At 38.6% G+C, this 11,521-nt stretch overlaps 1 protein-coding gene and 1 long non-coding RNA gene across 2 annotated transcripts; both read right to left on the bottom strand.

Moving 5' to 3' along the window:
• Positions 1–1,354: 1,354 nt before the first annotated feature.
• Positions 1,355–1,730, bottom strand: LOC127774902 (uncharacterized). Its single transcript, XR_008017831.1, has 3 exons — positions 1,697–1,730; positions 1,504–1,563; positions 1,355–1,410 (listed from the first exon to the last, which is right to left on the bottom strand). It is a non-coding gene; the product is annotated as an uncharacterized LOC127774902 (long non-coding RNA).
• Positions 1,731–6,383: 4,653 nt separating this feature from the next.
• On the bottom strand, positions 6,384–7,265 carry LOC127773464 (uncharacterized). The gene has a single exon (XM_052299528.1). The coding sequence runs from the start codon at positions 7,263–7,265 to the stop codon at positions 6,384–6,386; it is 882 nt and encodes a 293-aa protein (XP_052155488.1).
• Positions 7,266–11,521: the final 4,256 nt, after the last annotated feature.

Here is an 11,521-nt window from a genome sequence, read left to right as displayed (position 1 = left end):
TGCTGCTCCGTGAGTTCTTTGCATCCTTGGCCAAAGCTAACAAGGATTGCTCAATCTGGTTTTGCCGTCTTCTGAAACAGCGCGAAGCCTAAGTCAGGACTAGTCATACTGACATGCCAAGAGAAGACTGAAGCGAATCATGCATGAAGCGAAGCAATCGCTGATCCTGACATTGTCCCTGCCGGCAGAACATGTTCTCTGATACCTCCTATGTCTATTTCAATCGAGAAAGGAAGGCAGAGAGGTAAAAGAAGTGAATTAAAAAGGTACTCTGTTCCTCACTTTCTCCTTCTGCCATTCCCATAAGAATCACCAAATAACATGGAATTCAGGCAGTGTTGGTTACTCTCTGTCAATGACCATATATATGGTCCATATGTATAAATACTCGGCAATCAACATGAACTGGACAAGGACTGAGTCATTGTTTTTAGCCCTTAACATTTACTTCTACAACTTAAGGTACCATCTTTTGCCATAACGAAGAACTTAAGACTCCATTTTAAAGGAAGATCAAGGGGCAAGACATTGAACCTTTTGTGTGGGGTTATATTTCATCTCATTGGCAGAATATTTTTTTCCTTTGTTTTTACATAATTCAGAAGAAGAGTGCCATGTGCTCAAGGAAATATAAGTCCAATAGTAGTTCAATTGGTTAGCTTTTCAGTAATATTTATTCTGCTTTTTGATATTTGAGAGATACCCATGGATAATGCTTGCTGCCTCCTTCTTGAACATAAATTCTAGTGTATATATATATATATATATATATATATATATATATATATATATAAATGTTAGAGATCGTGCTAAAATCAGGCCCTGTCAGTAACCATTCCATCGGACGTTGAACCTCCTGTGTACATCAAGTGACCGTAGGGTTTTTGTTGCTATAGCTGGTATAGTCTATTGTTTCCATCACAACACTGCTTAGAGATCACACTATGTTTCAGTTCAGAACCCGTTATGTCCTTGTGGGTGAAAATGAGGCATTTTACTGTGTTCCATCCTACTATTCAGGCCTTCTTTTATTTCATAAAAATAGTTTGTCCTTCAATTGATACATCATAGCAAAAAACATTCATAACTAGAAGATACCCCGTGTGTTGCTGCGGGATATGAGTGCAAAAAGTAGTACCGAACTATGTAATTTCGAAAAGGGTGATAATATCAACAAACACATTCTGAAAATATGGGAAATCTCTTATATGTTTTTGTAATCGAAGAGTACTGATATTATAGAATTGTAGTACAGATAATGCTATAGCTGCAAGATGGAGAACAGAATGGGACCCTAATAAAATATAGCAAGTCTTATGCATATAACATAATGAAGTCTTCATATGGAAGGAAAATATAATCAGTCTTCCACATAGTGAATTCACCGTAGGTCAGACAGCATGTGTTCCCCTGTATTTTGTGTTGGAGAATATATTAGTAGTACAACAGGGATGTGCTTGTAAGATAATGAAGTAAATCTTTAGGAATGTGAAGAATAAGTACCATTTTTATTATGTAGATTGGTCAGGCAGATTGGTATGCAATGCAGTTTGTAGCTCTATGCTGTTTGGAGTGGTTCATAAGATATTGCAGTTAGTGTTAAAGGCAAAAGTATTGCAAGTCATGAGTGGATTTATCTATCACAAAAATCAATATAAAAATAATGAAATGTGTGGTGTTATAAAATAATGTATACCCTTTGGTTCCCTCAAAGGAGTCTTCAGGAAAATCAGCCTTTCCCTCTGTATGCAGTAGTTTTTTGCTGCATGAAATAGTTCCAAAAATATTGTAGTCAGTATTATAGTTGAGTTATGTTATTCTATGTTTTTTCCAAAGTAGTACATGCCCTTCTTTGTAATGTTTGAGAACAGGGAGATCTAGTTTTTGGGTAGTGTAAAAGGAAAAATGTTCCAAGGTTGGTTGTGAGTTGATATTTGTTAATCAGAAAAGGCAATATAAATGGGGTTATAAAATATACCTTCTGGTTTCCTCAATGGAGTCTTTAGTGAAATCAATGGCTCTCTTTGTAGTTGAGCTGCAGTAATGGATAATAATCATATGAATGATTTTATTAAGCATAATTTTTTTTGTATATTTACCTGGTTTTTTCAGTTGGAGTTTTATCAGCCAAAGATATTTTAGGAGGTGTACTTTTGCTTGATGCTCCTGTATTATAAATAGTTGTGCTGAAATTTATTTGGCATCAGCAGTTAGTACTATATATCCAATGTGATGTAGAGGCTGGGTTTTAATGAAAATCCTTTATCTAAAAAAATTATGGTGTTGTACAAATGTAATGAATAGAATATTTGATAGAACAACAAACCTTGAGTTATCTATATGTGGTGTAGGTGGTGGAAGGTGTAGTACCTCTTTGTTCTTCAAAGGCTTGATTAGTTTTATATTTTAATTTAATTAGTTTGAAATATTTGAAGTAATATGGAACAGGATATCTGAAGTAATATGGAACAGTAGTATTTACTAACCTCTCCATCTGTGAGCATAGGGACCGACATAGTAGGCTCAATTGTGAAACTCTTCTTAAGCACATAGCTGATAGGGAACTTAGAAGATGTATCAGTATTCATCCCTATAGCAAAAATTTTTGTTTTACCAATGGCATTATTGAGTGCTGTTGGATGATCGGCCGGGTCTATCTTCATGTTTTGGGAAGCTTGGGCTGCATCAAGCTCTACCAAATCTTCAGCAACAAAAGAAAATGCTACTGCATCTAAACTCCCTGATTTATCTGTAATCGTGACAGGGAGTTTGTACCTGAAGCATTGTACATTAGTTAGATACATCTAGAGTGGTTAGCGTTACAGTAAACTATTTTAGTTCTTCGAATGAATGTATAAGAGTAGGAGATTGTACATTGGTTTGCGGAATGAAACTTCGCAAGCACATCTTGGTGAATCAGAATTATTGCTGTACCCTTTATCACAACGATGGCATCCTATGTAATACCATTTAATTGATGCCACCATTTAATTGATGACAGTATGGCAGTTATTTTTGCAGTAGCACTGTATGTAGCTCCACCCTTATGTAATAAAAAGTATTAAATCTTGGCGAAAGGAATCCATGGCATGGTAATAACAATATAGTTTTTTTTTCTTTTGTATTGAGTTGTACCTGAAAGGCTGAAATAGGCATAGCTGATATCTCACTTAAGGTGTACATTTTTCCTGCTGCTTGGATCGGGGTTAAACGTATAACCTTAGGGAGTTGTTGCTCAAGAGTTGGACGTTCCCATTAGTAGCTTCAAATTGCAAAGAGATAGGTTGGCATTTTTTGACGTGAAATATAATACATATTGAACAGAAATATTCAAGTGCAAATGGTTTGAACGGGTTAAAGAGAATTACCTAGTGCGAAACTCTCTAACTTGAGGTGTGTCCAGGTCAATATATATTTCAGTAGCAGAGCTTGAAGATGCTTCTGTTATAGCTGCAGGTGAAAGTGAAGTTGAAATGTTCTGCATTCTTTGTATGGGAGGGCATTTGTTTGGGTGAAAGAATGAACCTGAAAATTTTCCTGCAGTAAGGCCAGCAAAGATGGCTACTACAATTCCATCCTTTGATTTATGGAGTGTTGCATCTTCGTTGAATGATTCTCCATATTGTCCCCAGAGTAGGATATCTTGAGTCTGTTCCCTGCAAAAATGTTGCATATAAACAATTGCTGAGATTACACAAAAGTAATTAATGAGAGCATTGATTTTAACGATCAGGTTTGGAAAAGGTACGTACTCTAGGTTTTAAATTTTAATTCTCCTGAGTTTTTTGTCTGATGTTGGGCTCGCAAAATCATACGGACCAATATGACTGATTACTCCAATCAAATCTGGAGGAATATTCATTCAAAAAAAATCTGGAGGAATAAGCCAAAAGAATGTGAAGTGTAATAAGTATGATTCAATGTGGAATTAAAGATAGCATTACCTATGAGAGGTTTGGAACTGATATTTTTCCCTAGGACTTCATCAAATGGACAGAAGTCAAAAAAGAACTTTGGTATGGTTAATCCTCTAGATTCCAGGGGTTGAATTCTTGTGTCATGTTTAAACTGGAGAATGTAGTTCTGGCACTGGTAGATATAGGTCTTTCTTTTTGCATCAATGGCAACAATATTACTAATTAGGTAGACAGATTCTTTATTTAGCAAGGGGCGGAATTGCTTTGCAAACCTTTTTGGCACAGTGATCTGTGCTATTGAGCCCTGAAAAATTATTGTGCAACAATTGATATGGCTAGTATTAAGTATAGCAAAGAAGTAGAATCTAGGATTAATATTTGGTGGAACACATAAGAGAATGACATACATGTTCATCCAATAGGATGCCGTCAATGCTAATGAGGGGATCTGCAGATTTTGATCTCATGTTTATAGCATCCCATAATCTTATTAGACGTCCAAAAACCTTGCAGTTTTGCTGGCCAACAGATATATCTTTCAATGATGTAGCTAGGTTAGCCATTGAGGTAAATATGAAAAAACATAATAAAGAAAAAATGAAACTTAAGTGAATATATGTACTGAGCAAAATATGGAAATTGAAGTACAGTAAAACATTATATTTACAAAACTAACAACGAAACCAACCTATGCATCACAATATACCTTATCAGTTCCTGTTTCTATTTATTAGGTTGAATACCTTGGAATATACTACATTGTGTGTGCAATTTTCATAAGAAGCAGGGCTGTTCTCTATTAGAACTTTCAAACCATTAGGTGAAGTCACTCTCGAGAATGCAACATATAATTGACCATGGGAGAACACAGGTGAAGGTAGATAGACTCCAACTCTGCTCAAGGTCTGTCCTTGGCTCTTATTTATTGTCATAGCATATGAAAGACGTATTGGAAATTGTCGACGCCGCAATTTGAAGGGCCACTTGGATTGAGTTGATGTTGTAACAATGCGAGGAATATATGCTTTTGTACCTTTCGCTTTTCCTGTGATTATTTCTCCCTCTATCACACGGCTTGTTAGTTGTGTGACAATGAGCCTAGTCCCATTGCAGAGTCCTCTTGATGGATCTAGATTACACAAAAGCATTATAGGAACACCAATTTTCAAGTGCAGCACATGTTCTGGAAGTCCATTTATAGAAATTGTGTTTAGAAACTCTGTTGGATATAGTGCCTCTATAGCAGTACAGTTAGTAGAACTGTCATCAATTGAATCTGAGCAATAATATGACATCTCACTCGCTTCTAACTGAGCAATCATTCTATTGTTTATTTCTGAAACCACCTCATTTGTAGGTGCTAAAATTGCACGCTCACACATATATGATGTAAGATTTGATGGTTGACATCGTAAGTTGTAGACAAAAGAAATCAATCCATCTAGATTCCTACAGTCTGGTGATAGAAGAAGGGACTGAGGCATCTCTATGAACATGTTCGATAGTTGCTCTGGGACATCAACAAAAGGTTCTGTGCCATTTCCTATTTTCAAAAGCCAATTAGAAAATTTTCTTAACTCTTCTCTATCTTATGCAGAAATAGATGCAGAGGTAAGCCTCATATTTTAGTTAACTCAACAAGTATGCGTTGATTCCACAAATAAGAGTTAACAATGCATGATCTCAAAATCTGTTGCTTTGTAGCATTTTGGATGACTGGTAGTGTCTGCCTGAAATCTCCACCAAGAACTACTGTTATACCACCAAATTGTTTGTCTAATGAATTTGGGTTTGTTTCAGACAATATATCTCGTAGAGTTCGATCCAATGACTCAAAGCAATATTTATGATTAACAGGAGCTTCATCCCACACAATGAGAGATGTTTTTTTGGATCAGTTCAGCTAAATTTGTATTTTTTTTATACTGCACATTGAATTTTTAGAGATTTCCAATGGGATTTTGTTCTCCCACCTGGAAGCAGCAAGGATGCAATTCCCGATGATGCAACAGCTAATGCTATCTTTCCCTGGCTTCTTATAGAATTAAGCAAAGTTGTCCATAAGAAAGTCCGTCCTTCATTATTGATGGCAGAATTATAAATAGCATTAAAAACTTCCTTCTGGTTGTTATTCAAACCTGAAATAGCTTCATCTATAGTGGATGGCATGTTATAAACATCGTAACTGAGCTCATCTAGTATAAGTCTATTCTGTGCTGAAACACTTCCAATATCATCTGGTAGTGGCAAACTAAAATGGGATAAGTCATAGCCAGCATCTCTTAGCAATTTATCTAACTCAATGAGAAGAACAGATCTAACATAAGGATTGGTGGAGCTGCTGGCCTGAGAAGTGTTGCGGGGCATTCGATATGATATATCTTCGCTCATATATGATTCATGTTCACTGAAAAGTCTTGTAGGATTTGTTACCTCACAAAAGAGTAACATTATAGCAAAAAGTTGTCACAGTTGGGATGGTAAGGCCCATTGAGCTGCATCTTTCAAAGCATTTGACCACTCTTGGTCATCACCAAGGAGACCTAATGCTTCACATGCTGCCCGAAATGTAGGATATTCATGACCTGATATAGTTCTGATTTCAGCAAAGGATCTAGGGCCCTTAACGATGTGCAGTAGCATTCGCAGATAGCAAGCTTCTCCTTGTGAAGGGTTTACATAAGCAATGCAGCCAATTCTACGTTGAGAACCATGACGACCATCCCAATATTTGCCTTGATTGTGCCACGTCCAATGTTCAGGGAATTCTATATATGTAAGTTGCCTAGCAGAAGGGTTCTCCCTATTAGCTTCTAACCATGCAGTTAGTTTGGTTGTAGAGCTGTTTGGATCTTCAATGACCTCTTCAAGATCATCATCTTCTGTGAAAATAACATTATTCTCAAATGGGAGATGGACAGGAAGGCGTTCTACGGAGGGATCTGTATGGAGGATGTCAAATTGTTGCAATCGCCAAGCAGCATCATTTGGAGTGACACAAAGACATTCTAGATAATTATCTATTTCATTGATAGTTTCACTTGATGATTGTGATCCTGAACTAGAGTGAATTCCAACCATTGAACAATCAAATCCTTTTGTTACATACTTAAAAAGATATTTGTGCATGCCATCATAATTAACTTTCTCTAGATTTATATGTGCCTGAAACTTCACAACCAAATCAACATTATGAGGAACCACAAATCTGTTATCAACGTCAACTCCATTTTTTGTAACAGTTCTTCCATTGTTTGGACGTGCATACTGTGTAAAACCATTTTCTAATATAGTTGTTTCTTCACAGAATTCCTTAGGGTAGAATTTTGTGCATTTTCCTTCAGACATGCAGATTGAAGAAGTGTTGTGAGGACCGCAAGGTCCATGCACCATAAAAGAAGATACAGCCTCAAATCCTATTTGGTCAATTGCAGGATCTGGTAATTGAGCTGAAATATAATGATCAATCTTCTTGGAATCTAAGGGTTCTGTTTTGGCCAACCATATGATGATGTGAACATGAGGTAAACCACGTTTCTGAAATTCGATTGTATAGATAACTGCATTAAAAAGATATGTTTTAAGGGTTGCATGGTGGTAACATGCATGTTTAACCCTACAAAAGGAAGAGAAAGGAAAATTTATCTTTTGGAAACCAATATAAAATTTGATACCTGCATTTATAGGGCCAAAAAATTTGTGCTTCTTTATATCATCCATTAAAATATTGAGCTTCATTTTGAAAACCCTATTGACAATATCAGGACGATCGGAAGGTTGTTGGCCAGGAATTGATGCTAAAGCTTCTCTAATTTCAGGCCAAGCAGAATTCGATGTGAATGTCAAAAAAAGATCAGGGCAACCATATTTTCTACAAATAACAATAGAATCTTGATAATTTTGATACAAATACCGAGGTCCTCCGGTAAATGAAGCTGGCAATATTATCCTTTGCCCAACAGAAGATCCAGATGTAATACCTCTTGAGACAGAATTAATCAATGAGTTGAATGGTGATGATCTATATTTACTTTGGAAGGCTGGTGTGCGATAATGTGCTATCCGGCTCCCCTCGACACAACAATAAGAATCTACTTCATAAGATTGTGTTACCCTTTTACACCGTAACGGTGTATTGAAGTCTCCTGGCCTATCATGCAACCTATATGCATAGCACTCTAGCATTGTAACTTTATTCCGTTGCATGGATTGAGTGCGTGCTGTTGTACGATATGTGAGGTTTTCATGATAACCATCCTCTCCATATGGGAACAAAAGTGGATATTGCATGGCCATAAACTTGCGGTGATTTTCATTGATTCGCTGCAAACGTGATGCACGATCTTGGATTATAATATCTCGCCCTACATCAGCTGATCCAACATCACCAACAATCAGGCCAACAACTTCAGAAGCGACTGGAGCACTATAAATATCTCCATGTGCATCCGGCTTACCAAATAACCTTATGCAAAACTGATCAAATGCGTCTAGGGATATTCTTTCATGTGCTGTTCTGAATAGTTGAACAAGGGGATTATTTGTGTTCAACATTTCTATCAAGGATGCAACAATTTGTTCATTAGCATGGAAAGTGACACGGGAAGATGAAGCAACATTGATCCGGTTTGAGATCTCATGTTCTGTATCAAAAATATATAATTGCGCATATTCTGGATGATGACCTTGTGGTGGGAGCAGAGAACCAATTCGATGATAGACTTGACCACTAATTTTGAAAACATATGGTGCTCTTCCATCATTTATGGACTGATTAATTTTAGCTCCCATTGAAGTAATTGCAAACATGCTATTGTATTGCCGAATATGATCAAAGAAGTGGTTAGAAAGAGTGTTGTTTTGTGAGGTCAATAAATCCAACAATGGCTGTGGAGGAGGTTGATAAGGTGGCAGCCATATTCTCCCACCTTTGTAACACAAATTATATGATGGATTTGAAGTATGTCTCTCTCTACGTGTTCGCTCCTCATACCAAAAAAAAGCACCACAGTGGCTGCAAGAATGATGTGGACCACCAAGATTCAATGGTTCAAATATAGTGCCTGAAAGGTATGTCATGGTATATGTGAAGGAATCTTTACAGCAAATGGATACCTTAAAGTGGTTAGATCCTAGGAGTAGAAAAGACAACTTACGCCTGTGATTGAATGATTGATTGGATGTAGATGAACCAATATGAATAGGGGGTTCATTTTGTGCTATATGATTAGAATTAGAAGATTCACCAATTAACCGTGGGCGTAATATTCGTTGATCTGCAGAGGTTGATGCTAGGGAAAAATGATGAAATTGATAATGTGAGTCATTTTTTTTGTCTGCATAAAATACTGACAACTTGTAGGAATGTTAATCTTCTAACAAACCTCTGTTCCTATTTGCATCGATAACTTGCCTACGCCTACGTCGAGATTCAGCAGCAATAGTTTGATTAGGATGTGGGATCGGGATATTAGAAGGCTGCCGGCGTGGTCGACCACGACGACGTATAATTGGTTGAGAAGAACCTATCGTATTATCCATTCTACCCGAGAGCATAAACCAACGAATCCTATAAGTCGAAATAAATAGGTGTCTATAACCGAATAAAATCAAACTGAACTTATCTTGTAAACAATTGTTGAACTTACAAAAAGATAATAGGTCAAATTGAGCATTCATCATCAAGAGTAGAAAGAAACAAAAGCCGGGTGAAAGCATAAGGGAGAAAAGGCACGTACCAGATTTATCTTTCCTGAATGAAAATCCACAGGAGCCACAGAACAAATTCAAAAGGAAGGCCGTCGGTACCACATAAACAAATACCCTTCTGTAGACATGAAAGATTCAAACTGATGAAAAAACCTATCAGAAGATCATTGTACTCCGAATAAATCCAATAATATGTACCTATGCAATGGAGATTCAGATGAAACGAAGCAGTTGGTGGAGGTGGATTGCAGAATTTCATTGGCAATATAAGCGAAGGGCCGCAATGATATCGCCATGGCATTATGAGCAAACAAAATTAATGTCTTGATGATGCTGATGAAGTCTGGTTTTAGTGGGCGGCGGTCATTTCGCTTCTCTCGGATATGGAATCGGAACGGCGTGGGAGAAGGAGAGGCAACCGTCGTTGGGGGCGGTGTGGGTCGCAGAAGCGAGGGCTGGGTGGCGCTGAGGGGGGAAGGAGGGAAGCGGACCTCGCGTGCGACGTGGCAAGGCATAGAAGGGGAGGCGAAGCGGAACCGTGGCGTAGAGTGGTGCAAGAGGATGAGGCGAAGCGGGATGCGGCGTGGATGCGGTGCGGCGAGGATGCGGGGGGGGGGTGCGGCGGCGTGAGATGCGAGAGAGGGGAGGAGCGATGCAAGAGAGGGGAGTCGATGCGTGTGGGCCGGCGGAGCAGCGCAATGCGGGAGAGGAGAGGAGGGGAGCGATGCGGGAGAGGAGGTGGGGCAGGTGAGTAGCGATGCGGGAGAGGGGAGGAGAGGAGCGATGCGGATGGAAGGAAGCGCTCGATGCTTATCCAACGGTGGGGATAAAAAGGGTGACGTGGAAGCACCAGGAAGCAGAGAATTGTAGTAGTGGGGATGATTTGTATAGGTACATAGGATTATATATGTTTCCTAAATTATCGATTATGCATGAGGCCTTCAATGATAGACAAATAATAGCCATAAATTCATAGAACTAATGTATTTTTTATATAACTAGCAAATTGTGTTTACGTTGCAACTGTAAAAAAAAAAAAATGACATGATGTGCATATCCTTGGAAGAATATACAGACTAGCTATAGATTTCTTTCCTACATACTTAACAGATCTTACCAAAGAATATTAACATTTTTGCTTTTTTGTTTAGACCTTGTTCTTTTGGGGAGCATTTGAATTTAGTGAGCATGTGGGTTTTACTCACAATGAGGGCCAACACATCGGTGATAGAGGCTTCACTCTGTATGGGCTAGCCCAAGAACTGTCTAACTGTTACGCCATGTACAACAGGTAGCCCTGGCTCATGCCTTCACTCACACCATCGATCTCCCGTCCCCGAGCAGCATCCCTGGAGGGAGGCGTGACCCCCTGGAGGGGAACACGCACCTCCACTCCTTTTTCCTGAGCCACGGTTCATGGTCCCATCCACCTCCTTCCTCCATTTTAATTTCCTTCTTGTCCCTCTCGTCTCGGCCGCCGACGAGGCCTCCTCTCTCCGCCGGAGCAGAGCAAGACAAGCCTGCACGCAGCTACAGCCGTCGTGTCGCCGTCGAAGCGTATAGAGAGGGAGGGGATGGGGAGAGGAAGAGAGGTGAGCATCGGGGAAGGGCAGAGCTTATTGGGCTACCTGTGTATAGTACAACCTTCTGTGGAGTAAAAAAAATGTATTCAATTTCTCCCTTGGTTTGGTGAAAGTCAGCTTATAAGTTGACACTCTAGCCATATTATCTCCAAGTTAACCCTTATGTGGAGTAGACTATTAGAGATTCTGGAATAAAAATAGATGCATTCAATTTCTCCCTTATAATTAAGGCATTGTTCCTATCTGCCTCAATTCTGGCTCTATTCAAATAGGCTTGTTTTCAAGAGTGATTAAATATTTATCAGTATCTTG

Source organism: Oryza glaberrima, chromosome 5 (assembly GCF_000147395.1).
Source record: "Oryza glaberrima chromosome 5, OglaRS2, whole genome shotgun sequence".
NCBI classification, from domain to species: Eukaryota; Viridiplantae; Streptophyta; class Magnoliopsida; order Poales; family Poaceae; genus Oryza; species Oryza glaberrima.
This window is presented reverse-complemented; position numbering and strand designations above follow the sequence as displayed.

Coding starts and splice junctions, on each gene's coding strand:
- LOC127773464 (XM_052299528.1), bottom strand. CDS start 7,265: ATGTCTGAAGGAAAATGCACAAAATTCTACCCTAAGGAATTCTGTGAA.